This window comes from Phacochoerus africanus, chromosome 15, assembly GCF_016906955.1.
Source record: "Phacochoerus africanus isolate WHEZ1 chromosome 15, ROS_Pafr_v1, whole genome shotgun sequence".
Taxonomy (NCBI): Eukaryota; Metazoa; Chordata; class Mammalia; order Artiodactyla; family Suidae; genus Phacochoerus; species Phacochoerus africanus.
The window spans coordinates 50865924-50893314 of NC_062558.1; the positions used below are offsets into that span (position 1 = coordinate 50865924).

General features: G+C 53.4%; 1 protein-coding gene and 1 long non-coding RNA gene across 3 annotated transcripts; one reads left to right on the forward strand and one right to left on the reverse strand.

Moving 5' to 3' along the window:
- The first annotated feature begins 47 nt into the window (after window positions 1-47).
- On the forward strand, window positions 48-25657 carry SMPD4 (sphingomyelin phosphodiesterase 4). 2 transcript variants are annotated; one of them, XM_047762059.1, is made up of 20 exons: window positions 128-277; window positions 3623-3706; window positions 5018-5104; window positions 5960-6105; window positions 6238-6313; window positions 6808-6916; window positions 7006-7058; window positions 7494-7645; window positions 13922-14054; window positions 17391-17462; window positions 19806-19892; window positions 21588-21733; window positions 22139-22229; window positions 22497-22597; window positions 22924-23087; window positions 23259-23464; window positions 23930-24163; window positions 24287-24418; window positions 24492-24620; window positions 24711-25657. In XM_047762059.1, exons 1-20 carry the CDS (start codon window positions 203-205, stop codon window positions 25038-25040), a joined length of 2607 nt encoding a protein of 868 aa, XP_047618015.1. In that variant the 5' UTR covers window positions 128-202; the 3' UTR covers window positions 25041-25657. The 2 variants fall into 2 exon arrangements, with proteins under 2 accessions (XP_047618016.1, XP_047618015.1); XM_047762060.1 differs by lacking the exon at window positions 19806-19892 and having other exon boundaries at window positions 48-277.
- Window positions 17164-19720, reverse strand: LOC125116644 (uncharacterized). The gene is made up of 2 exons (XR_007132397.1): window positions 19421-19720; window positions 17164-18583 (listed from the first exon to the last, which is right to left on the reverse strand). It is a non-coding gene; the product is annotated as an uncharacterized LOC125116644 (long non-coding RNA).
- Window positions 25658-27391: the final 1734 nt, after the last annotated feature.

Below are 27391 nucleotides of genomic sequence, written 5' to 3' on the forward strand. Positions count from 1 at the left end.
GCCTCTAGGCAGTAACGCACAGGCCTTACGTGCACGCGCGCTCTTTTCCTAGGTGGGCGCCCCCTTGCGGTCGCGCGTTCCGAAGTGGGTCCCATAAACCCACGGGACTACACTTTGTGCACGCGCCTTTTAAAGAAGCAGCCCAAAGAGAAAGCGGCGCCTTTCCCGTTTGTAAAGGGGACGTGACGCCACGCGCAGCTTGATGACGACATTTCGGCGCCGGGTCGCCGAATGGTGGCCTCCATCCCTAAAGCGAGCGACCCTGTGGGTCTCTCAGGTGAGTGGCGGGAGTCGCGCGTGGTCTATCCCAATTACCTGGCGGCCACCTGGACCCTCTGCCCGAGCCGTCTCCGTTCCTACGCGAGCCCCGGGCCTCGGGCTGGGCCGGCCGGGAGCCGGGGCCCAGCTGCGCCTTCCCGCGCGCCCCGCCCTTGTGGGCGCTCGGTTAACGTTCGCTGAACGAGGTGGAGCAGGGAGAGCCTGCGGCTCAGCGAGCGGTGTGGAGAGAGCAGAGGTGGATCCCGGCTCTATCTTTCCTCCCCGTGTGGACTGGCTTTGCGGAGACTCGGGTTCCTTGTCTGTGACATGAGGGCCCAGATGCTCTCTTGTCATGAGCAGCAGATGGGAGCACGCCTTTCTTCCAGCGCGCGGGCAGAGGGAGGCCCTGGCAAGACTGGCGCTACCGGGGCTGCGGGTCCCAGGAGGAACCCTGAAACCAGGTCGGGATCCGCTCTTGAAGGCAGCGAGGGCGGAGGTGGCGGGGGCGAAGTTCAGGCTTGGTGCACAGCGCAGAGGGACGCAGCAGCGAGAACAGGGGTGGAGAGACGCTCCTCTCTCCCCGAAACACCCTGATTGGGCGCCTAGGACTCATTCCTTCAGCTGCTGCCTCTGCAGACTGTGAGCATGGAGCTAATTTCACCTTATCATCTCCAAACCTCTGCCCTTTGCAAACAGTTCAGGGTTTTATTCTGCTTTGGTCATTTTGGAATAGTGCACAATGTTCTCTTGACCACTTGGTTCAGGGCTTAAGCATTTTGTCTTCCTTGAAACGGAAACTGATAGCTAGTTTAATTAAGAGTTGAACAGACTCGGTGTTATCGAACTCAGGTTGGGCTGCTCACACTGCTGGAAAGCCAAAAGTGTTGGCAGAAAGGAAAGATTGCCTTAATCAGAGGCTGGCACCCGGGGAGAAGACCAGCTGGTGTCCCAGGACCAATTCTTTAAGATTCTTGACAGTTGTTAAGAGGAAAAAAGGAGTTCCCGTTGTGGCTTAGTGGGTTAAGAACCCAACGTAGTGTCAGTGAGGATGCAAATTTGATTCCCGGCCTCACTCAGTGGGTTAAGGATCCAGCATTGCTTCAGGGTGCGGTGTAGGTTGCAAGTTCAACTCAGGTACCCTGTTGCTGTGGGTGTGGTGTAGGCCAATGGCCGCAGCTCCAATTCAGCCCCTAGCCTGGCCTTAAAAAGAGAAGAAAAAAAAAGGAGAGAAGCATATCAATGAATTATCGACGCAGGAGGTGGTTAGGCTCTGCTAATTTTCCATTGCAAGCATACTGACTGAGACTGGCTGACTTCTCATGACCTCTCTTCTGATGTTATTCTGCCTGTGTGGTGTGCCTGCAGAATTGTTAAGGGGAAAGCTGGGGGTAGAGAGCTAGTCATTTTTTAACTACCTATTTCTTCATTCCTACTTCTTTCAGTCTTGGGGGAAACTCCAGTTAGGCAAGGCATTGTGTGCATTCTGTAAAGCATAAGTTAAATGTTGCCTTGTGACTTTATTTCTGTATGGTTTGAGGGGAACAAAAAGGGACAAACAGGAAAGAGACAAAGGAGCTGCTTACAATTCCCCACCATCAGACATCATTCCACTTCTACGGGATCAGGGGTGAAGGTCTGTCTTCTGTAACTTCTTCCTGCTGACGTAGAGTGCCATGCTGTCTGAGTGGTACCATGGGTGTCAGCATGGGTCTGTAGCCTCTCTTTGCATACAGTTTTAGTTGCCTGCTTATATATACGGGCAGAGCAAGCTACAATTGTTATTATTCTTTTGGCTGTACCTGTGGCATACAGAACTTCCCCAGCCAGGGATGGAAACCTGCGCCATTGCAGCAATAATGCCAGATGCTTAACCCGCTGGGCCACCAGGAAACTCCAGCTATGGTTATTTTGATGCCTACAAAAATGCAGATTATTTTGAGCAATAATGCCAATCCATTCTCTTGAGGCCAGTTCTTGGAATTGTGCTGGCCATAGATGGAGCAGCTTCTGACATGGTTGCAGTCTGGGCATCATGCAGTTAGCTTTTTTTTCCTCTGGTGACAGTTACAGTATCTGTAAAACAACTCTGGCATGTGCATCAGACCCTGAGTCTGTGACTCTCTTGTCCTGATCACTAGCTGCTCAAGCCTTCTCATTTGTGACTCAGGGAGGCTTGGGAATCTTCAGCTTTTCTACAAACAGCTTTGTACTTGGGAGGGGGGCAGGGTCTCCTCTGCCTCATGGGGAGTGTTCATGCTGCCAAGTGGAAGAGATGCACGTCTCCACTCAGCCTCTCAGCTGCCACCCAGCCTCCATTCATGTACACTGCCAGTTACCACCACAGTACCCTTCTTCAGAGCATGGACAGAACTGTACCAGGAAGGCCATCAGCAGCCCATCACCGGGACTCCCAGGTCCCTTCTCTGCTCTGTCCAGGGCTGGACATTTGCAGTTTCTGACCTGGGGGCCAAGAGAGGTAGGATTCTGGAGAGCTACCTGATTTTCTGATTGCCCATTCACTGTCTCCATTGTGAAGTTTGCTTTTCCTCTTCCTTCCTTCTAAGACAGCACAGGTCACACAGAGGTGCATCCACCCGTCTCTATGAGAGATTTGTGAGGAGGTCTGTGGCTTTGAATCTGTCTCTGCCAGGTACCAGCTGGCAGAAGGCAAGTGACTCCCCTCCTCTGTGCCTCCATTTCCTCATCTGTGCTGACCTTGTATGTTGTTGTGAGGATGTTATTTTCTTTCTTTCCTTTTTTTAAATTTATGGCTGCACCTGTGGCATATGGAAGTTCCCAGGCCGGGGCGTGAATCTGAGCCACAGCTGTGCCAATGCCTTCTCTGTGGTCTCTCAGGAAGAATCTGCTCTCAAGCTTAATCAGGTTGCTGGCAGGACCCAGTTCTTTGCAGCTATAAAGTTGCGATGCCCGTTTCCTTGCTGGCTTTTAGTCAAGGCTGCCCTGTATCTTATGCTTCTCAGACTTGAGCCTTGAATCATATCTGCAAAATCCCTTCACAGCAGTAGCTCGAAGAGTGTTTGAATAACCAGGGACAGGAATCTTGGAGGACAGACTGTCTTTAGGAATCTGCCTGCCACCAAGGATTAAATGAGCAGCGTACGTATGGCGAGCCCTCAGGCCCAGGCCTGGTACATGGCAAGTGCTGTATAAGCCTTACCAGGGGTCCACACCACACATTGGAGCCAGCCACTGTGTGCTGTGTGTGAACAGCACGTCTGTAAAACGTAAGACTTGGCAGTGCATATAGTTCGAGTTGTATGGATGTCCTCCTGCCCGTGTGAAGCAAGGTGTTGTGTCGCTCTGTCACGTGGCAGATGCTGAGATTATCTTTTTCTCTCCACAGTGGTTTTCTAAGACAGCTGCTTTCGAGTCTCCCCGGGTGGCTGCCATGGCGTCCCCTCACATGCAGCAGCCCAGCTTCCTGCTGGTGAGTGTCAGCTGCCCTCTGGAACACCAGCATGATGGCAGGGACTGGAGAGCTCTTGCTGCTGATTTGAGCTCTCTGCAGGTGGTTTTGCGAGGGCACAATGGAAATAACACTGGACTCGGGTTAGAATCCTCAGCTTGACTCTGCCTTCTGCTGCTGCAGGCCCTTGGGATTTTGCTCAGCCACTGAGCCCTGGTTTTCTCATCTATGAAATGAGTTGATTGAAATGCCGCTTCCTGATCCCGAGGGGTGTGGGGAGGAGCGGGTTAGGGGGATCTATGTCTTCCTGTCTCATAAATCCCCATGCAAAAGCCAAGTGTCCTGACCGCCTGACTCTTGTTGGTGAAAACACTGCTCTGCTGGGGGCAACCCAGCCTGCCCTTGAGCATTAAACTTGCTGAGAGGGTAAGTGTGAGGCACATACTGTGATGAAAGTTTCCAGCTTCACTTCCCAGAAGACATTGTTTGTAAACATTTTTCCTTGGTGGCCCCTCTAGAGCCAGCCCACCCGTCCCCTCCAACTGAGGTGCCACAGACCCCACCCTTGTTTGGAGGTGGGCAGGGCCTTAGGGGTCCTTGGGCAAAGCTCTCTTGGTTAGAAATCTGGCCTCTCCTCCTGATCTTCATATATTTGCACAGAGGCATCTTTTCTTTGTGTAGTCAGGATACACACATGCTTTCCCTTCGCCCCTGACTTGGGGCGGATTTCCTTATTTCTTGTCCTGAATGTTTTCTGGCCTTTGTGTTACCTTCATGATCCATGTTGGCATATGGCCAGAGTGCCTTGTTTCTTAAGGTGATGGTTAAAGGACATCTTGGATCCAAAGGCTGGTGACAACAAAGGACCCCTCTCTGTTGGGCATTTTTACTCTCAATACCAGTGGTGTAAATCCTGTATCGTCTTGGGACACTTCTGATTCATGTGTGCACTTCACATTCATGTGAGCGCTCCATGACCTGTGAGGGGTCCTCCCAGCAGGGGGTTGACCCCACAGCCAAACCCCTGCTTGTGGACTGGGTGGTGCTTGATTTTGTTATGACGTGCGGTTCTCTGAGGTCACGGGGTTGCCTGACGGGGTGCTGGGAGCCAGCCTGGTAAGTACTGGTCTAGAGAGCGCGGATCCTGGCCTTGCCGAGGAGCGTCCTAAAGGCCACAGACATGCGTGACCTGGATTGTGACCTCTGGGCAGACAGGCCAGTGGGCGCCGACTCCCACGTATCACTTGGATTTCTGTTCTGACTGAGCCAGGGTATCAGCAAAAACTCTAAGGCAGATATGCTCACGGGTTTTTGGTTTCTCCTGTCTGCTAGGCTAGCCTGAAAGCCGACTCCATGAATAAGCCCTTTGCACAGCGGTGCCAGGACTTGGTCAAGGTCATTGAGGATTTTCCAGCAAAGGTACAGCTCTCCCGGTGTCTCCTGGGGTGTGTCTCATACACTCCTTAGAAAACATTATCACATTCCTGCTTCCCACCTCTGAGCACTGCCCCAAGGAGGCCTGACCCCATGTTTTGATTCATGTTTGTGACGTATTTAAACATGTGAACACGTAGGTAGAGCAGGGCTTCTCCACCATGGATGCTTCTCTCCTCTGTGGGACACTTGGCATTGTCTGGAGGTATTTTTTAGCTGTCACAGGTCGGGGGTAGGGGGGTTGTGCTGCTAGCACCCATCCCTGTGCACAGCATGGCCCCCACAATGGAGCCGTGTCCAGCCCAGAATGTCAGCAGTGCCAAGGTTGTGGAGTCCTGATGTAAGTATTGAAAATGTCTCTTTACTTCATACCCAGAATTGGCACGTGGTCCATGCAGGTAAGTCCAGGAGGCCTAGCAGATAAGACCAGGGCTTGTGCTGAGAAAGAGCGGACAGTGCCACCTTTTAAATAACACCCTCTTCAGAGCAGATGTTTTCTAGCATTTAAAAAAAAAAAAAAAAACTTTATTATGATGGAGGATAATGTGAGAAAAAGAATAAAATATATATGTGTGTGTATGACTGGGTCACTTTGCTGTACAGTAGAAATTGACAAAACACTATAAATCACCTATAATGGAAAAAATTAAAATCATTTTTTAAAAAAAGGAACTTTAATCACAGGCTGGCTTACGTAATGGGCGCGGACATGAAGCAGCCACTTAAACGCAGCAAGGGGACCCACAGCTGCTCCTGTGGGTGCCGCAGGGCCAGCAAGGAGGTGGGGGGTGGTCACGGGCCCTCGGAGAGCTGCCCACAGCCTCACCCATGCTGTTGCAGGAGCTGCACACCATCTTCCCATGGCTGGTAGAGAGCATTTTTGGCAGCTTGGACGGTGTCCTGGCCGGGTGGAACCTCCGCAGTTTGCAGGGCCGAGTGAGCCCCATGGAGTACAGCGTTGCCATGGAGTTCCTAGATCCTGGGGGGTAGGTTTGTCATTGGAGAGCGCTGGACGGCCCTGCATGACAGTCTTATTTCAGTCACTATTTCTCGAAGTTAAGGAACAAAAGCAAGATAGTTTGTGGTTCATTTGCCTTGTTTTTGTCATTTGTGTTCAGTGGCCCAATGATGAAGCTGGTTTATAAACTTCAAGCTGAAGACTATAAGTTTGATTTTCCTGTCTCCTACCTGCCTGTAAGTGAGCCCCTGTGCAGCAGCTCTGATGGTGGTGGATGGGCAGGGTCTCGAGGGGCTGTGATTGGGCTGGAGTACCACCGTGTCTGTCCAGGACCCAAGAGGCAGCACAGAATGGCGTGCTGATGGTTTGTTTCAAAACTCATTCACATTCTGTCAGTGGGAAGGCCTGGTTGAGTAGCAGGGCCTTGGGATGGGTTGCTTGAGTCTCCAGTCCTGCAGGGGCTAATTATGGAATGGCTTGCTCCATGGGGTGAGAAGCCAAGGAGATGGGACCTGTCTGGTGCCTGGCTGGGCTCAGAGACCTGCTGCTGCAGGTCTGTGGGGATGAAGGGACAGATTCTGCGGGAAGCCCTTTTGCTAAAGCGCCTCACAGAGGAAGGCACTGGTCCCATGGGTGGGGTCCATGTGCCGGTCACTCGGCAGCCTTCCCAAGGGCTGCCCCGCATGTGGGGCGCCATGTGAGCTGCCCACTAGCCCCTCCATTTCCTCAGGGTCCTGTGAAGGCGTCCATCCAGGAGCGTGTGCTCCCCGACAGTCCTCTGTACCACAACAAGGTCCAGCTCCCCGCTCCCGGGGGCCTTGGCCTGCACCTGGCTCTCAGTATCCTTTGTGAGCCCCATGGGTAGGGGCGCTGGGTGGGTGGGTGGTGGCTGACAGCCCTGCCGTTTGCCCCCTGACCCAGCCCTCAGATCCGTTCGAGTATTACATGTTCTTCTTTGCCTTGAGCCTCATCACTCAGAAGGTACAGAAGGGGCCTCTGGGTGGGGCTTGCTTCCTCTAAGGCCCCTGCAGGGAGGGCTGGGCTTCTGCTTCCCTCTTCCTCTGTGCTTCCCCCTCCCTCCCTGCCTCCTCTCTCCAGTCCCCCTCCTTCCAGCCTTGCCCTTCAGGCCATCCTCACTTAGCAAGGACAATGGGCTGGGGACAGACTGATGTGTGATGTGGGGTGAGCTGGCCCCCTGAGCGGCATTGGGGCAGCTTCCTGCAGGAGGTGCAGCAGGGTAGGGTGCACAGGGCCTGGGGGGACTGAGCGGTAGACCTGGCACCACCCTGGGTATGTGGGCCAGCCTTGGGGACATGGCTCGCCCTTCCGCACACCAGGAGCCAAGCCTTGTGGTAGCTGGGTCAGTGGCCGGGGAGGTGCCCACAGCCACACATTAACAGGAGTTTTGTCCTTCAGCCGCTCCCCGGGGCCCTTCACATCCGCACTTCGGACTGCGCCTACTTCATCCTGGTGGACAGGTACCTGTCGTGGTTCCTGCCCACAGAAGGCAGTGTGCTCCCCCCATTCTCCTCCAGTCCGGGGGGGCCCAGCCCCTCACCAGCTCCCAGGTAAGGCTCCCTGGCTGCCTGGGCCAGTGCCTGAGGTGACCTGGTCAGAGGGCATTGCTCATGGGGAAAATGGTGCCAGTCTTTGTCCAGGGCTCTCTGACTTTTCTCAGGCCTGAGCTTCCCCTGCCCCAGCTGCCCTGGCCAGGCTGGAGGGCAGGGTAAGGAGGATGTCTGAGTGTTGGTTTTCGAGGGCCATCCCTGAATTGGGCGGGTCTTGTGGCCACAGTGACAGCCTGGCTCTGGCTCCGGAATGGGCTGCTTCCCCACAGGCGGCACCCAGGCCCGAGCAGGGTGCGAGGGACTCAAAGCTGAGAGCCATTTGGTGGCACTGGGCTGATGGTCCTAGAGAGAAGGGTCTTGTGGGCAGCCCACGGAAGGGTTGGCCCATGGCCGACTTAGACTGTAGGGCCCTGTAGGCTCCAGGACCTGCCTTTGCTGAGCAGAGGCCTGGGTCGAGGAGCTGCTTGTGCTGGTCAGAGTAGCAGGGAGCTGTCCTAGGGTGAATTCTGGGCCGACTCTCCCTGGGAGACCCTGTTGCCCCCACATGTGCCCCTCTGGCCCAACCTCACTCACCCACCTTCTTCCCTGGGAGTGCTGGCTCTTTGCTGCAGAGGCTAATACTGCCCCACCCCACCCACCCCCGAAAATTGTTAGCCTGAGCCCTGCCATTGCCCCAAACTCATGTGGACAGATGCCCCCAAGGAGAAGGGATTGAGGGGGCAGGGCAGGGGGCTGCAGCCGACAGGGAGGACTCTGGGTGGGCCAATTCATTCCTTCTCAGAGGCAGACTTCAGCTGCCAGGTGGTTTTCTGGGCCAGTTTGGCTTAACTTGTTTTTGTTTGTTTGTTCTTTGTCTTTTTTAGGGCCAAACCCGCAGCATATGGAAGTTCCCAGGCTAGGGGTCAAAATCAGAGCTATAGCCGCTGGCCTACGTCACAACTCCACCAGATCTGAGCCTCATCTGTGACCTACACCACAGCTCATGGCACTGCCAGATCTTTAACCCACTGAGCAAGGTGAGGGATCAAACCCGTGTCCTCATGGATACTAGTCAGGTTGATTTCTCCTGAGCCACAACAGGAACTCCTGGTTTACTTGTTTTAAAGTATAATTTCAGATTTTAAGAGTTGCTACACATGACAAAGAATTTTCACGGGCCCTTTACCCTCTTAATTTCCCAGTTGTGGGTCATTTATTTATTTATTTATTTATTTATTTATTTTTGTCTTTTTGCTATTTCTTTGGGCCGCTCCCACAGCATATGGAGGTTCCCAGGCTAGGGGTCGAATCGGAGCTGCAGCCGCCAGCCTCCGCCAGAGCCACAGCAACTTGGGATCCGAGACTCGTCTGCAACCTACACCACAGCTCACGGCAACGCCGGATCGTTAACCCACCGAGCAAGGGCAGGGACCGAACCCGCAACCTCATGGTTCCTAGTCGGATTCGTTAACCACTGCGCCACCACGGGAACTCCCCATTTTTTTTTTAATAAATTTTTTTTTGGATAATGGTTGATTTGCAAAGTTGTATTAGTTCCAATTGTACCATGAAGTAAATCAGTTGTATGTATTCAGATATCTATTCCTTTTCAGATTCTTCTCCCATATAGGTTATTACGCAGTATTGAGTAGGTTACCCTGTGCTATACTATGGGCCCTTATTACTTATCTATTTTACATAACATAGTGTGTATTTGTCAATCCCAACCTCCTAATTTACCCCTCCCCACGTTTCTGTTTGATAACCATAAATTTGCTTTCAAAATCATTGAGTCTGTTTCTGTTTTGTAAATTGTTTTGTTTTGTTTTGTTTTGTTTCTTTAAATGGTTGCACTGTGGGAGTTCCCCTTGTGGCTCAGTGGAAACGAATCTGACTGGTATCCATGAACTGTGGTGTAGGTCACAGATGCAGCTCGGATCTGGTGTTGCTATAGCATTGCTGTGGTGTAGGATGGTTCCCTGGCCTGGGAACCTCCACATATCATGAGTACAGCCCTAGAAAGACCAAAAGATGGGGGGGCAGGGGGGTACTGCACTTATGGCACGTGGTGTTCCAGACCAGGGATCAAATCTGAGCGACAGCTGCAGCAATACCAGATCCTTTAACCCAATGAACTGGGCCAGGAATGTAATCCAAGCCACTGCAGTGGGGTTCTTAATCCCCTGTGCCAAAGTGGGAATTCCCAGAGTATTTTCTTTCTTTTTTTTTTTTTTAACTCAATGAATTTTACTACTTTTATAATTGTCCAACCATCATCACAACCCAATTTTATAGCATTTCCATCACAAACCCCTGGCCCATCCTCCCACCCCACCAAACTGTTTCCTTTGCAAACTATAAGTTTTTTTAAAGTCTGTGAGTCAGTATCTCTTCTGCAAAGAAGTTCATTGAGTCCTTTTTTTACATTCCACATACATAAGTGATACCATATGACATTGGCATCTCACTGTCTAACTTCACTTAGCATGGTAATTTCTAGGTCCATCCATGTTGCTGCAAATGCCATTATTTCTTTCCTTTTAATGGCTGAGTAATATTCCATTGTGTATATGTACCACACCTTCTTTATCCACTCCTTTGTCGATGGATATTTAGGTTGTTTCCATGCCTTGGCTATTGTATATAGTGCTGTAATGAATATTGGAATACATGTATTTTTTCGAGTCATGGTTTGCTCTGGATAGATGCCCAGGAGTGGGATTGCTGGATCAAATGGTAATTCTGGTTTTTATTTTCTGAGGAATCTCCATACTGTTTTCCACAGTGGTTGCACCAACTTACATTCCCGCCAAGAGTGTAAAAGTGTTCCCTTTTCTCCACACTCTCTCCAGCATTTATTGTTTGTAGACTTTTTTTTTTTTTTTTTGGCCTTTTGTCTTTTTAGGGCCACACCTGCGGCATATGGAGGTTTCCAGTCTAGGGATCTAATCAGACCTGTTGCTACTGACCTACTCCAGAGCCACAGCTACACCAGATCTGAACCGCGTCTGCAGCTTACACCTCATGGCAACGCTGGATCCTTAACCCACTGAGCAAGCCCAGGGATTAAACCTGCAACCTCACAGTTCCTAGTTGGATTCGTTTCCGCTGCGCCCCAGCAGGACTCCCTGTTTGTAGACTTTTTGATGATGGCCATTCTGACCAGTGTAAGGTGGTACCTCAGTAGTTTTGCATCTCTAATAATCAGTGATGTTGAAAATCTTTTCATGTGTTTTTGACCATCTCTGTGTCTTCTTTGGAGAATTATATGTTTAGATTTTCTGCCAATTTTTTGATGGGGTTGTCTGTTTTTTTGGTATTGAGCTACAAGAGGTGTTTATAAATTTTGGAAATTAATCCTTTGTCAGTCACCTCATTTGAAAATATTTGCTCCCATTCTGTGGGTTGTCTTTTCATTTTGTTTAGGGTTTCCTTTGCTGTGCAGAAACTTTTAAGTTTAATTAGGTCCCATTTGCTTATTTTCGTTTTTATTGTCATTAACTCTAGGAGGTGGATTAGGGAAGATTTATTGCTGTGTTTTATTCTGGAGAGTGTTTGACCTATGTTTTCCTCTAAGAGTTTTATAGTATCTGGTCTTATATTTAGGTCTTTAACCCATTTTGAGGTTTTTTTTGTGTGTAAGGTGTTAGGAAGTGTTCTAATTTCACCCTTTAACATGTAGCTGTCCACTTTTCCCAGCACCACTTTTTTTTTTTTTTTTTTTTTGCCATTTCTTGGGCTGCTTCCTCGGCATATGGAGGTTCCTAGGCTAGGGGTCGAATCGGAGCTATAGCCGCTGGCCTATACCAGAGCCACAGCAACACAGGATCCGAGCCACGTCTGTGACCTACACCACAGCTCACAGCAACGCCAGATCCTTAACCCACTGAGCAAGGCCAGGAATCGAACCCACAACCTTATGGTTCTTAGTCGGATTTGTTAACCACTGAGCCATGATGGGAACTCCCCCAACACCACTTATTAAAGGGACTATTTTTTCTCCATTGTATATTCTTGCCTCCTTTGTCATAGACTAGTTGACTTTAGGTGCCTTGGGTTTAATTCTGTTTTCTGCCCTGTTCCACTGATCTGTTTCTGGTTTTGTGTCAATACCATAGTGTTTTGAGGACTGTAGCTTTGTAGTATAGTCTGAAGTTGGGAAGCCTGATTCCTCCAACTCCATTTTCCTTCTCAGGATGGCTTTGGCTATTCTGGGTCTTTTGTGCTTCCAAACAACTTTTTTTTTTCTTTCTTTTTTTTAAATTTTGCTTTTCAGGGCCACACCTGTGGCATATGGAAGTTCCCAGGCTAGGGGCTGAATCAGAGCTGCAGCTGCTGGCCTACACCACAGCCACAGCAATGCCAGATCCAAGCCATGTCTGTGAACTACACCACAGCTCACGGCAGTGCCGGATCCTTAACCCACTGAGCAAGTACCTCGTGGATACCAGTCAAATTCATTTCCTCTGTGCCACAGTGGGAACTCTCCAAACAAACTTTAAAATATTTTATTCTAGTTCTGTGAAAAATGTCCTTGGTAACTTGAAAGGGATTGCATCGAATCTATAGATTGCCTTGCGTAGTGTAGCCATTTTGACAGTATTGATTCTTCCAATCCAATAGCATGGTCTGTCTTTCCATCTGTTTGTGTCATCTTTGATTTCTTTCATTAGCATCTTATAGTTTTCAGAGTACAGGTCTTTTGTCTCTTTAAGTAGATTTATTCCTAAGTATTTTATTCTCTTTGAAATGATGGTAAATGTTATAATCTCTCTTTCTGACCTTTCATTGTTAGTATATAGACATGCAATTGATTTCTGCGTATTAATTTTGTATCCTGCAACTTTGCCAAATTCATTGATGACCTCTAACAGTTTTCTGGTAGCATCTTTAGGATTTTCTAGGTATAGTATCATGTCATCTGCAAACAGTAATAGTTTTACTTCTTCCTTTCCAATTTGGATTCCTTTTATTTCTTTTTCTTCTCTGATTGCGGTGGCTAGGACTTCCAAAACTATGTTGAATAGTAGTGGGGAGAGCAGACATCCTCGTCTTGTTCCTGGTCTCAGGAGGAATTCTTTCAGCTTTCCACCATTGAGAATGATATTAGCTGTGGGTTTGTCATATATGGCCTTTATTATGTCGAGGTAGGTTACTTCTAAGCCCACTTTCTGGAGGATTTTTATCAGAAATGGGTGTTAGACTTGGTCAGAAGCTTTTTCTGTCTCTATTAAGAGGATCATATTGTTTTTATTCTTCAGTTTGTTAATGTGGTGTATCACACTGATTGATTTGCAGATATTGAAGAATTCTTGCATCCCTGGGATAAACCCCTCTTGATCATGATGTACAATCTTGTAATTTTTTTTTTGTCTTTTTGTCTTTTTGTTGTTGTTGTTGCTATTTCTTGGGCCGCTCCCACGGCACATGGAGGTTCCCAGGCTAGGGGTTGAATTGGAGCTGTAGCCCACCGGCCTACGCCAGAGCCACAGCAACGCGGGATCCGAGCCGCGTCTGCAACCTACACCACAGCTCACGGCAACGCCGGATCGTTAACCCACTGAGCAAGGGCAGGGACTGAACCCGCAACCTCATGGTTCCTAGTCGGATTCGTTAACCACTGCGCCACGACGGGAACTCCCAATCTTGTAATATATTGTTGAATTCAGTTTGCTAGTATTTTGTTGAGGATTTTTGCATCTATCTTCATCAGTGATATTGGCCTGTAATTTTCCTTTTTTGTGGTATCTTTGTCTGGTTTTGGTATCATGGCAATAGCCTCATAGAATGAGTTTGGGAGTATTTCTTCTTCTGCAGTTTTTTGGAATAGTCCCAGAATGTTTTCTGAAAGTACATGCATCTCCATAGCCACAGCTGTTCTGTGTAAATCAGTTGCTGCCCGGCCAGCATCTCCCCAGACCCCACTTGGGTTTCACCAGCTCCCCTACTTGTGTCTGTAACACATCCAGGATCCATGCAAGGCCCCTCCCCACAGGCACTCATCTGCTGCCCTTCAGTCGGGAACGGCCATAGCCCAGGTGTGGGCAGAGCACACCAGACCTGGTTTCTCAGGTGTTTCCCCAGGATCAGGCACAGGTTGGGCAGCATTGTTGTTGGGGGCACCCATGAGCCTTGTTACTGCCAACTTTTGTTCTTCACACATAGCAGCACTGGCTTGGGGGGTCCCAGGTGGCTCCTCAGGTTGCCTCATCCCTGCTGTCTGAGTTTGAGGTCCAGCCTGCCCCTAGTTATGCCCTTGGGAACCCCTGACGGAGACCTGTTGCTGTGTCTCCTCAGGACTCCAGCCATGCCTTTTGCATCCTATGGCCTGCACCACACCAGCCTCTTGAAGCGACATGTCTCCCATCAGACATCCGTGAATGCCGATCCTGCCTCCCACGAGATCTGGAGGTCAGAGACACTGCTCCAGGTGAGGGCCTCTTCTCTGCTTCTGTTCCAGGTAAACTGCCCAGTGCCTCCCACCCCAAGCTGAGGCCTCAGGACTGCCCCTGGGTCTGAGCAGCTCTCAGTTGCTAGTGTCTTTCTGCTGTGACATTTAGAGGAGACGAGGAAGAGTTTGCCCATCTGTATGTCACTGGCCATGTTTCCACCACAGGACCCTGTGTCCACAGAGTTATTTTTCTCACAGTGACACCATCACTGGCCAGCCTTTCAGTTTCCAGGAGCTCCCATAGACTTCTGCCCACCCGACTCTGCCTCTGACCACGCCCCTGGTGCTGGCGAGGCTTCCTGCATCATTGTCAGATGGTAAACCCTGCTGCAGCAGTGGTTTTAGGACACTGAATGGAGGGGCCTCGCCTTGTTGGCAGGCCCTTGTCTCTTCTGCGCCAGGGGCCCCATGGAGGTGGCAGCCCCTGGTGTGCCTGATGCAGCCCCCAGGCCTGCCTGTCTCTTCTGAGCCCACCTTGGAGAGATTCTGCTGGTTTTGACACTGGATTCTGGGGCTGAGCGGGTAACCACAGCATAGCTTGTAGAAAGGCTGGAGTGTGGATAAGATGGGATTCTGATGATGATTTTTTTTTTTTTTGAACCGTAAAACATACGTAACATAAAACCTAAGTCTTAACCATTTTAAAGCATACGGTTCAGTAGTGTTAAGCAGATTTGTATCCTTGTCATGGGCTCCCAGAACTTTTCTGGCACCTAAGACAAACTATACTTGTCAAACAGCATCATGCTCTCCTACCAGCCCCTGGCAACCACTGTTCTCCTTTGTTCTCCCAATCTGAATCTAACTCCTCCTCTAGGTGACTCTTAAGTGGAACCACACAGTACTTCTCTAGGACTGACTCACTTAGCATAGTGTCTTCAAGGCTTCTCCACATTATAGCAGGTGTGAGAATTTCCTACCTTTGTAAAGCTGTCCTCCTGTGTGTGTGAGACCACGTTTTGTTTATCTCTTCATCTGATGGACCCTTGGGTGCTTCCACCCTGGCAATTATGAGTAACCACAGTGAACATGGGGGTACAGGCATCTCTTTAAGGCCCTGCTTTCCATTCAGAAGTGGGATTGATTGCTGGGCCATAAGTGATACTGTTTAATTTCCTGGGTAACTGCTGTGCTGATGTTCACAGCAGCTGTACCATTTTTCACCCCACCAGCAGCGTACAAGAGTTCCAGTTGTCCACATCCTGGGAACTCTTGTTATGTTCTGGTTCTTTGACTGAAGCCAACACTAATCATTGTGATTGGGACTTCCTCTGCCCCCTGGATGTGGTGTTGAGCAGCGTTTCACATCCTCATTGGCCATGAGTGTATCTTCTTTGGAGAAATGCATTTTTGCTTTTTTTTTTTTGGCCTTTTTATTTTTGGGTTTTTTTTCCAGCCTCCCTTGCAGCTGAGAAAGTTCCTGGGCCGGGAATTGAATCCCAGCCACAGCTGCAGCAACACCGGATCCTTAACCCACTGCCCAGTGCCACAGCAGGAACTCTTTGCCCTTAAATTTTTTTTTTTTAATAAACTATCTCTATGCTAATTTTATTTATTTATTTTGTCTTTTTTTGTTGTTGTTGTTGCTATTTCTTGGGCCGCTCCCGCGGCATATGGAGGTTCCCAGGCTAGGGGTTGAATCGGAGCTGTAGCCCACCGGCCTACGCCAGAGCCACAGCAACTCGGGATCCGAGCCACGTCTGCGACCCTCACCACAGCTCACGGCAACGCCGGATCGTTAACCCACTGAGCAAGGGCAGGGACCAAACCCGCAACCTCATGGTTCCTAGTCGGATTCATTAACCACTGCGCCACGACGGGAACTCCCCCTTAATTTTTTTATAATCTTTTTAGGGTCACACTGGTGGCCTATGGAGGTTCCCAGGCCAGGGATCAAATCAGAGCTATAGCCACAGCCACATCAACACCAGATCTAAGCCGTATCTGTGACCTACATCACAGCTCACAGCAACAGCAGATCTTTAACCCACTGAGCAAGGCCAGGGATTGAACCTGCATCCTCATGGATTCTAGTCAGATTCATTTTTTCTGAGCCATGGCAGGAACTCCTCTTTGCCCCCCCCCCCCCTTTTTTTTTCTGTCTTTCTAAGGCCATACTCGCAGCACATGGAGGTTCCCAGGCTAGGGGTCCAATCGGAGCTGTAGCCACCGGCCTACACCGCAGCCCAGCAATGCAGGTTCTGAGCCATGACTGCAACCTGCAGCACAGCTCACAGCAATGCTGGATCCTTAACCCACTGAGCAAGGCCAGAGATCGAACCCACATCCTCATGGATGTGAGTCAGGTTTGTTAATCACTGAGCTATAATGGGAACTTCCCCTTTGCCCTTTTTTTTTTGTCTTTTTTTTTGCTATTTCTTGGGCCGCTCTCTCGGCATATGGAGGTTCCCAGGCTAGGGGTCGAATAGGAGCTGTAGCCACCGCCCTACGCCAGAGCCACAGCAACGCGGGATCCGAGCCGCGTCTGCGACCCTCACCACAGCTCACGGCAACGCCGGATCGTTAACCCACTGAGCAAGGGCAGGGACCGAACCCGCAACCTCATGGTTCCTAGTCGGATTCGTTAACCACTGCGCCACGACGGGAACTCCCCCTTTGCCCATTTTTGATTTGAGATGTTTTCTTGTACAGTTCTAGGTGTTCTCTATATATTTTGGATGTTAATTACTTATCAGATATGTGATTTGCAAATATTTTTCACCCATTTTGTGGGCTTTTTTTACTATGTATATAGTGTTTTTTGATGCACAAGTCTTTAATTTTCATGAAGTCCAACTTGCTTCCTTTCTCGTTCCTTTCTAAAAGATCAGGCGTTCCCATTATGGCTCAGCTCAACAGGCTAAGGACCCAACATAGTGTCCATGAGGACGTGGGTTTGAGCCCTGGCCTCACTCAGTGGGTTAAGGATCCAGCATTGCTGCAAGCTGCGGTGTAGTCACAGATTCGGCTTGGATGTGGTGTTGCTGTGGCTGCACCTGCAGCTCTGATTCGACCCCTAGTCTGGGGATTTCCTTATGCCACAGGTGCAGCCTTTGAAAAACAAACAAAACGTTGTTACCACATCCAGTGTCATGAAGCATTCATCCGTTTTTAAGAGTTGTATGATTTTAGCACTTGTATTTAGGTCTTTGGTCCATTTTGAGTTGTTTCTTGTTTATGGTGTAGGTAAGTGTGTGCATTTGTGTGTGGTGTCTGGTTTTCCGGGCAGCATTTGCTGAAAGACCACGCTTCCCTTGCTGAATGGTCCTGATGGCCTTGTCAGAAGTCTTCTGACCAGCGAATGCTCTTTTATAGGTTTTCGTTGAAATGTGGCTTCATCATTATTCTTTGGAGATGTACCAAAAAATGCAGTCCCCTCATGCCAAGGTATGTTGCCACAGCCTCTCTTCCCACATCCTGCTTTGGCCCTGGTGGGTCTGGTCAGTCTGCTGCTTGTCCTTGCTGTTGGTTAGCTTCAGGGGCTGGCTGGTGGGAAAGCCTCCTGGCATCTCGCTCCCTCTGATGCTGAGTGGCACCTGTGCTGGGCTCGCTGCTGGGCTTCCGCCCCTACGGCTGGAGGCCTGCATTTGGGGGCCATCCCAGGCTACTGGCAAAGCTCCTTCCTGGCAGCTGGGGTCATGGAGCTGGTGCTCTGGGCCCTGGGAGCCACAGATGCCTCTGGGCGTCACATCTGAACCTGTTCCCGCCACCATCACAGCACTTCCTGCTGCCCTAGACCCGCAGGCCCCACCCACATTGGTGGCTTCGGCCCTTGTGGTGATGGGTGGGGTCTGGCACCCTCCTGCATGTGCCTGTCTCCCCTTCCTCACTTCTTTTTTCCTTGCCTACCAGGTGGCTCACTTGTGCAGAGGCGTAGAGTCCCTGGCACCCTCTGGGTTTCAGCTCACTGGGCAGGGCAGTTCTGTCCCATTAGTGAGAGGCAGGCAATGTATCAGGTTGCTCCTTAGACTTAGCTTTTGCCACTTCCAGTCAGAGTCCTTAAGGGTTTGCTTTGGAATGAGAATCTGTGGGTGAAACTGAGACAGTGGCCTGTAACCTTCCCTCTGTGCCACCAGTCCTGCAGCCCTGGCACTCAGCTCTACACAGGGACTGGGCACAGCCCCCACTGCTGTTCCCAAACTGAGAGGCGCCCACACAGGAGGAAGGCGGGGCGCAGGGACTCCCTCCTGCACACAGCACCTGCCCTGCGCCGTCTGCTTGCAGAGGGGGACTCACTGCATGTTCCCACCGTGCTCAGCAGCCGGAGCTGGCCACCTGAGTGGCTTGGTCTCGCAGAGGCCACTTCGGTCTCGAGCAGTAGCTCTGCCAGCCAGAGATTGCCTGTCACCTGGAGGGGGCTCTGAGTTGGCCCAGACAGGGCCTTCCCCTCCTCTCCACAGTTGTATCCTCTGGGCCAGGCTGCAGGACGGCGAGAACTGCCTCAGGTGACTGGAGTGGGAACTGAGAGGGCCCCACCAGGCACCCAGAGACGTTCTGTCCTTTTCCTCCTGTTGAGGCAGAAAAACCAGAGAAAGCAGGTGTGTGGGAAGCTAGGAAAAGCGGCTACCGCCGTGTCTCCAGGCTGGCCCTGCATAGCCCTGGGGCCATTCGGTGTAGCCGAGGCTGGGCTGCGTCCAGATGCACCCTTGCTCCAGGGGCCCCGGCTCATTGCACCCTGAGCAGGGCTCCTTGAGGAGCCAGTGGGCAGGAAGCACGGCCACAGCCCTGTGCCCCCTCAGGCCGGGGCTGGGACCCAGTGGGGGACTGTGGGCACCCTGATTCCTCACTGAGCAAACAGCTGAGCCAGGAGGAAGGCAAGAAGGGCCACCTCCTGGCCGTGCCCCTTCCTGCCCCAGCCCCGGGCATGTCTCTGGCTATGCCTGTCTCCCACACAAAGCATGGAGCTTGGGTGGGAATGCATGCCAAGTCGGCTCTGGCTGCGCTTGCCCCAGGGCATGGGGGCAGGTGGAGAGCTGTCTCAGTTGACCTCCCTGGTGTCCTAGCCTCAGGGTTCCAGCCACCTCTGGGTGTGCAGGGCCGGGGGTAGACGCTTGAGGGTTCTGGGGCAGGTGAGAGGCTCTGTGTTGAGAGGGGGTTGGTCCTGGTGAGGCTGAAGCTGGTCTTCCCAGAACTAAGGCCAGTGAGCGCTGGCGCCACCTTTAACCATTTCCAGGACACCAGGCCTGTGGCCTGAGCCTGGCTCGCCCGGTGCTGCCTTTGGGAAGCAGCCCCCATGCAGAGAACCTTCCAGGATGGGACACCAACTGTGTCTTCTACACCTACGGTCGAGCACATCTTATCTTGATAAAGTCCTTGGGACCAAGGGAAGCGCGGTAGATACATACCGTTCTCTCCTGGACAGAGAGGCCATGTCTGGAGCTGGCTTCTCTAAAGTTTCTTTTCTGAGCCTTGCTGACCAGCACTGCAGGCTGCAGACACCTGCTGACCTCAGGAAGCTGGAGGGGCCTCCCAGGTGACCTTGAGAGTCTGTCCTCCCTCCCTCGGCAAGCAGAGGACCTGCAGGTTGCAGAGGAGCCGAGAGGGTGGTCGGTGTCTCACTGGCCTGAGGCTGCTGGGCTGGGTTGTTGGGATTGGCACTGACTCGCTTTCGTTTTTGTCTTGTTTTTTCCTCCTCACTCCTGGGCTCACTTGCTTCTTTCTCTCCCTCTCCCACCCCCCCACCCCCGCCCCCGCCCCCACCCCGCCGGTTTCTCTGCTGTTGTCTCTCAGCTGGAGGTTCTGCACTACCGGCTCAGTGTCTGCAGCGCCCTCCACAGCCCTGCCCAACCCAGCCTCCAGGCCCTCCACGCCCACCAAGTACTGGCCGCTCTCTCTTGTTCCCTTCACCCCTGCCCCCGTGGTGTAAGCCACGGAGCTCACGTCCGCACAGTGGTAAAGCGGGGGGGCCGGCGGGCGTGATGAAGAGCCAGGCCCTGCAGCCTGGGCCCAGGTTCGGGGTATGCAGCCGCATGTCTGGGAATGAGACAGGGGCCCCTGCTGGCTGTGGGGTCACTGAGCCTGCCTGACCAGGCCCCGTGCCCGCCAGGGTGTCACAAGTTCCGGGGTGTTGTAGGGTCTTCTTTACTCTGGTTCCTGGGGCCGGGATAGTGTGGCCTTTGAAGTACAGGCCTTGGGAACTCACGGAGGACACACTGGGCCCGGGGCTCATGGGTGGGGCACCAGCCTAGCCCGGGCATAAGGTAGAGGGGCCGGGAGGAGCCGGGGCCTGGCCTTCTGCAAGCCCAGCCCCTTGTGGACTCATGGGTGGTGACCCCACGGCAATTGCACTGTACTTAGGCAGATGTGACCAGCGACAGATTTCAGGTCAGGGAGATGGAGTCTGGGGCCACAGAGGTCATGAAGTTCAATGCTTGCTGGCAGGACCTCTGGGAGGTCTGGGCAGAGACGTGTACCTGGAGCCAAGCTCTGTCCACATCACCCAGGCGTCGGGGGTGCATACCACTGAACTTGAATTTGAGCACAGATGAGAAATCATGCTCCATGCCTGCCTGGTTCCTGCACAGAAGCAGAGCCTCCCTGGGAGGAAAGAGAACATTCCAGAGGGGCTGGCCTGGCGGGCGGAGTGTGGAATTGGGTGCTGCTCCAGCCTGTGTTGGGGAGGGCCTCACCCAGCTGAGAGTGGGGTCCCTGCCTTCACCTGGGCAGTGGGCAGCCAGGCACAGTAAGAGTGTCCTGGGGTAGGGTGAGTGACCAGAGGCTCCTGTGGGCATTTGGCTCAGATGAGGGAGGAGCAGAGGAACAGCAGTTCAATTTGACAGCCATAGAGTGAAGAGTCAGGGGAGCTCCTGTGTGGCTGCCAGCCAGGTGGCAGGGTGCCCAGCCTCCAACATGGAGCATGGGGTAGGGGGTGTGGCTCCCAGAGGGGAGTCACAGGCTGGTGCCCATGATGCCCTGAGTTTTCTTAGAACTATTGAAACACTGCCCCTCATCTTCCCCCAAACACTACAGGCTTGTTGCACAAGGACCTAAAAATAGACACAAGCAGAAGTTACCTCCCACCCGTAGTTCCCTCCAGGCATGGCCATAGTGGGGGTGTTGCCAGGGAGGCCCAAGTGGACAGTGCCCTGGGCAGCCAGGGGCTGTTCAGCGCCTGGCTTCCTGTGTGCTCACCCTGGGTGAGGCCTTCCCGTGCGTCCCCTGTGCCATCACTGGGCGGCCAACACAAGGCTTCCTGGACTTTATGAATCTATGTGGAGTTTGCAGAATCCAGGGTGTTCTGTCTCAGTGGTTTGGCAGTGGGCGGGGGAATTCACCTGGGAAGAGGAGTGGAGCCAGGAGCGGTCTGCACACCAAGGTGGGATGCAGGCCTTGACCCGCCCCGATTCTGGTCCCTGTGGACCCAGACGGGCAGCCATGGCTCCCAGAGGTGCCACAAAGGGTTGAGGTGTGCAAGGAAGCACTCACTGTCCCTGGTGCTGCATGCACGGGGCTGGGGGGGGGGGGGGCGGGTCCCAGCCAAGGTGCCTGGTGCTGATGCGCCCTCGCCCCCAGGAATCCTTCATGCCCAGCGAGGAGCATGTGCTGGCTGTGCGGCTGCTGCTGAAGCACCTGCACGCCTTCTCCAACAGCCTGAGGCCTGAGCAGGCCTCACCCTCCGCCCACTCCCACGCCGCCAGCCCCCTGGAGGAGTTCAAGCGGTGGGTGCCAGTGGTGGGTGGCGGGTGCCTTGACACTCCTGGGTTTGTCCCTTCACCCCACCCTGGCCTCAGAGGTACCTGGGGCCACCCGGTTGCTTCTCAGGCTGGTTAGGGAGAGACCCCATCTTGCTGCCCCTCCGTCCCCAGTGGCTCACCCTCACCCCAACCCCCAGGCAGGTGAAGGGCCAGTGCTGACTTGGACTCTCAGGCTGGCAAAGTGGGTGACACGGGCATGAGCCAGGCTGAGGTACACACAGGAGCTATACTGGATCAGCCATACATGCTGTGTGTCCTTGGGACATTCCCTAACTTCTCTGAATCTCGGGGCTAAGAACAGGAGGCCTGGCCCCCAGGGGACAGATGGCTGCCTGGGCTCCCCTGTGAGGTGACCCCCTCTCCCTGCAGGGCCGCTGTCCCAAGGTTTGTCCAGCAGAAGCTCTACCTCTTCCTGCAGCACTGCTTTGGCCACTGGCCCCTGGATGCGTCATTCAGAGCTGTGAGCATCACCCCATCACCTTGGCCTCTGGATGCCTTGGTGAGGGAGGGAGGTCCTGGGGGCGGACAAGCAAGAGAAGACCTTGATGGCCCCCATGCTGTGCTGCCTCTTTGAAGGTTCTGCCGGTCCTGACCTTGACCCCAGCTGTCCACACAGGGCGGGTTCCCAGCCTCATGGGGCTGGGGGCAGAGGGGAGAAGCATACCAGGTGATTGGACCCGCCTCCCCCCAGCCCTTGCCCACCAGCCCTTGGGCTTCCATCCTCCAGGTCCTAGAGATGTGGCTGAGCTACCTGCAGCCCTGGAGGTACGCACCTGAGAAGCAGGCCCTGAGCAGTGACAGCCAGGCCCGTGGCGTGTCGGAGAGATGGTGAGGACAGGAGGACAGCCCCCAGGTCCTGCAGCCTCCCTGTGCCACAGCCTCCCCTTCTCACCCTGCTGTGTCTCTTCAGCCTCAGAAACAGTGGGTGCCTTCATCCTGTTCCTTTGCACATCTTGTCACACAGAGTGGCCCACAGCCCTGCATCTCGGTTCCATCCCTCCCCTCCTTGATGGCCCTCCCGCAGCGCCCCCCCAGGGTCCCTGTCCTGACTCCTCCTGACAACCCCGGTCCCTCAGCCATTTGTGATGCCTGCACTAGGTGGCAGCCAGGGTGGAGCGGGGACAGCAGGGCCCTGATGCCGGCCCTGCCCACAGGGCACCCTTTGTGCAGGAGAACCTGCTCATCTATACCAAGCTCTTCCTGGGCTTCCTGAGCCGAGCACTGCGCACTGACCTGGTCAGCCCTAAGAACGCACTCATGGTGTTCCGTGTGGCCAAGGTCTTCGCGCAGCCCAACCTGGCCGAGATGATCCAGCGAGGTGAGGCACTGTTGGTCCCTGGGCCCCTGTCATGTGCTCCACGTAGCAGCTGTGGGGTAGAGCTCTGTTTTCCAAGGCAAGTGGCCTTCCTGCAGACCAGGGGCCCAGAGCTTAGGACCTGGGTCACGGTCACCCTGGGAGTTGAAGCCAGCCTCAGGCCCTGCCTTCCAGGCGAGCAGCTGTTCCTGGAACCAGAGCTCGTCATCCCGCACCGCCAGCACCGGCTCTTCACAGCACCCACATTCACTGGCAGCTTCCTGTCGTCGTGGCCACCGGCCGTCACCGACGCCTCCTTCAAGGTGAAGAGCCATGTGTACAGCCTGGAGGGCCAGGACTACAAGTACACCCCTATGTTCGGGCCCGAGGTCCGGGCGCTGGTGAGTGCATTGGGGCCGAGGGGGCACAGGTGTTACCACACGCGGTTCTCGTCTTCTTCAGGGAAGGCTAATCTCGTCTCATAAAAGTAGAGGTAGCATCTGTTAGAAACTGCATCTCAGTCCTCAAAACTCACTCTGGGGAGTTCCTGTTGTGGCTCAGCAGAAATAGTATCTGTGGGGATGCAATCAATGGGTTAAGGATCCAGCATTGACGTGAGCTGTGGTGTAGATTGCAGATGTGGCTCAGATCTGTGGTGTTGCTGTGACTGTGGTGTAGGCCAGTGGCTACAGCTCTGATTTGACCCCTAGCCTGGAAACAACCTTGTGCAGCAACTGTGGCCCTAAAAAGAACCCCCCGCCAAAACAAACAGAAAACTTACCCTGGGGAAGCTGTAGGTGGCTCTGCTGGGGCTGCCCCAGGACTGTTGGTGGCAGGGTACAGCTGACCTGGTCGCCCACCCGCAGGTCCTGCGCCTGGCCCAGCTCATCACACAGGCCAAGCAGACTGCCAAGTCGCTCTCTGACCAGTACGGGGAGAGCACGGCTGGCCGTCCCTTTCTGTCATGGTTGGGCTTCTCCCCCACGGACACCAACGGCTCTTACCCTGGCAATGACCTGGACGAGATGGGGCAGGACAGTGTCCGTAAGACAGATGAGTACCTTGAGAAGGCGCTGGAGTACCTGTGCCAGGTGTTCCGGGTATGCCTGGTCCCCAGCCCTGCCACCTCCCGCTGGGCCTGGGGTGGGGTCCCCTGCTGCCCGAAGCTATAGGGAGAAGACCTCCCTCCCTGGGCAGCTGACCTAGGCGGTCTCTGCCCACAGCTCAGCGAGGCCCAGCTCGCGCAGCTCACACTTGCCTTGGGGACAGCACAGGATGAGAACGGGAAGAAGCAGCTCCCAGACTGCGTAGTGGGTGAGGACGGACTCATCCTCACGCCCCTGGGCCGGTACCAGGTGAGGCCCGCATCCCAGCTGGGCTCTCGGGCGGGGCCCAGGCCCCCCAGGCCTCACCTCCTGCTGCTTCTAGATCATCAACGGACTGCGCCGCTTTGACATTGAGTACCAGGGGGACTCGGAGCTGCAGCCCATCCGGAGCTATGAGATTGCCAGCCTGGTCCGCCTGCTCTTCAGGCTGTCCTCGGCCATCAACCACAGGGTGGGTGAGGTGGGGAGGGAGGAGGGAGGGGGATGGAAGGCCCCCACACCTCACCCCAAGCGCCCTGAGAGTGGCCTGTCTGTGCTCTAGTTCGCAGGCCAGATGGCAGCCCTGTGTTCAAGGGCTGACTTCCTCGGCAGCTTCTGTCGCTACCACCTCCTGGAACCCGGGCTGTCTGGCAGGCGCCTGCTGAGCCCTGTGGGCCGGGGGCGTGCGGCCAACAGAGCACGGGGCCCCCGCCTCAGCCTGCGCTTCCTGGGCAGCTACCGGACTCTGCTGACCCTGCTGCTGGCTTTCTTCATGGCCTCCCTATTCTGCGTGGGGCCCCTGCTCTGTGCCCTGCTCCTCGTGCTGGGCTATGTCCTCTATGCTGTGGCCATGACGCTGCTGACTGAACGGGGCAAGCTGCACCAGCTCTGACCATAGGCCAGCCATGCTTCCAGGGGATGCTGAACTGCAGCCTTGGAACCATCTGGAAGAAGCCTGAAAGGCATGGGCCATCCAGGCTGGGCAGGTTGAGGGCAGTGTGGGCTTCCCACACAGCCAGAGGCCCTGCAGGGAGAGCCCTTTCTTTTAATGGGTTGTTTAATGGGTGGAGGTTGGGCGTCAGGCGTACCTGGAGGGCCTTTGGCCTCTATCCACAGTCCTTGAAGTGGACAGTGTGACTCCAGGATGGGTACCCGGCCTCTAGCTCCAGGGGAAGACTCAGGTCCTAAAAGAGAGTCCTGAGAAAATAGGGGAGGGTTCCCCAATGCCTGATTTTAAAAGAAGGGCCACTTCTTCACGTTCTCCCAGCAGTTCCCACCTGGGCCACACACCTGCTTTTGAGAAGAGGCCTCTAGGAGCACAGAGGCTTTGTGGTCAGGGCCCTGCCTGCAGCTCCCCTCCGTCCCCCAGGCCACTGAGGTCAGCAGGGCCACCACCTCCTTGGTCCCGAAGGCCCTCATGCCCCCAGGCTGCCAGCTTGTGGTCGGTCTATAGCCAAAGGTGGTCACAAGCATTGTTTGTATCTTCAATAAAATCAAGTACTCAAGGGAGTTCCCGTCGTGGCTCAGTGGGTAACAAATCCAACTAGGAACCATGAGGTTGCAGGTTCGATCCCTAGCCTTACTCAGTGCATTAAGGATCCGGCGTTGCCGTGAGCTGTGGTGTAGGTCACAGACACAGCTCAGATCTGGCATGGCTGTGGCTGTGGCATAGATCAGCAGCTACAGCTCCGATTGGACCCCTGGCCTGGGAACCTCCATATGCCGTGGGTGTGACCCTTAAAAAGACCAAAAAAATAAATAAATCAAGAACTCAAAAACAGTAATTTTTTGGTAACATTTAAATGTTCCAAGTTCACGAAGATTATAGGTTCTCTGTCCCAAATGCCCACAGCACTTCACAGCCTTTCATTCTACAGATGACGCACCAGCGAGAACATTTGACCCCAGACTTTTAAAAGCCTTTGCTTTTAACTTCTCAAATTATAAATGTTGAGTTTTGTTGTGTGTGTGTTTCGTTTTTGTTTTTCTTCTTTGGCTGCACCAACAGCATATGGAAGTTACCAGGCCAGCTGTGGCAACTCGGATCCTTAACCCATTGCACCACAGTGGGAACTCTTGGGCTTTGTGTTTTGATGTAAATTCAGAATAATGGCATTGAGGCCTGTGACCAAAAACCAAACCAAACCAAACCTGCAAGCAACCAGGGATCTGAATACACTGGTTCCTGGTCCTGAGTTGTGTCATGCCCAAGCTCTGCCCCGGGGGGCCCACACGCCCAGGGGCTTCAGAGATGGCCGCTAGGCACCCAGCGTCACTTGCCCAGGGACCCCTTCCCAGTGGGTATAAACAGGGAAAAAGGCCATGATGAGGAAGGCAACCCTGGCTGCCTTGACCAGGTGGGTCAGACTCAACATGAAAAGCGGGAACCCTGGGCCATGCAGTGCATTCTTCACTCACTAGCCCCACACAGGCATCTTACCAGGAGCACCCAGCCTGGCTGGAGGGTTCAATGACCCTTCCCTGAGCTGGGCAGCTGCTTTAATTAAATTTCATGGACATAGGGGTTTCTACAGGTTCACATAGATTCCTGGCTTTTGTTACCAGATTGTGAGATAACAGTCTGGGGCCAGATAGTGGTACCGTTTCCCATGGTGCCCCTAGCAGCGCCCCTCATAGACGCCACCTGCCTGCAAGGGTTGGGTACCCCCACCTCCAGGGCTCTTCTCATCCCCCACACCCCACCCTCCATCCGGTTCTCTGGTGTTATATTGTCTTCACCTGAAAATGTTAACACCGTCAAAAGCAAAGGGAATTCCCATCATGGCTCAGCAGTGAAACGAATCCAACTAGGAACCATGAGGTTGCAGGTTTGATCCCAGACCTTGCTCAGCAGCTTAAAGATCCGGTGTTGCCATAAGCTGTGGTGTAGGTTGCAGACAGCTCAGATCCTGCATTGCTGTGGCTGTGGTGTAGGCTGGCAGCTGTAGCTCCAATTTGAGCCCTAGCCTGGGAACCTCTGTTTGTTGCAAGGGCGGACCCCAGAAAAAAGCAAAAACAAAAGGCCCACACATCTGTTAACTGAAAACAGTCACCTACTGTGTGCCACCCTCAGCTGTGCTGGTGACAGGGAGCCTCGTGGTGCAGATTCCAGCAAAAGAACGCAGCAGGCACTAAGGTCAAGGAGTGAACAGGGTCTGATGGTCAGGCCTTGGGGGCTGTGTTACCCAGGGTGCTCGGTGGCTGGCACCAGAGAGTGGGAGCAGAGAGGGCAACAGGGACCTT

Coding starts and splice junctions, on each gene's coding strand:
- SMPD4 (XM_047762059.1), top strand. CDS start 203: ATGACGACATTTCGGCGCCGGGTCGCCGAATGGTGGCCTCCATCCCTA. Junction 19,893..21,587: donor AGGCCCTCCACGCCCACCAA/GTACTGGCCGCT, acceptor CCTCGCCCCCAG/GAATCCTTCATGCCCAGCGA. Junction 23,088..23,258: donor GGCCGAGATGATCCAGCGAG/GTGAGGCACTGT, acceptor CCTGCCTTCCAG/GCGAGCAGCTGTTCCTGGAA.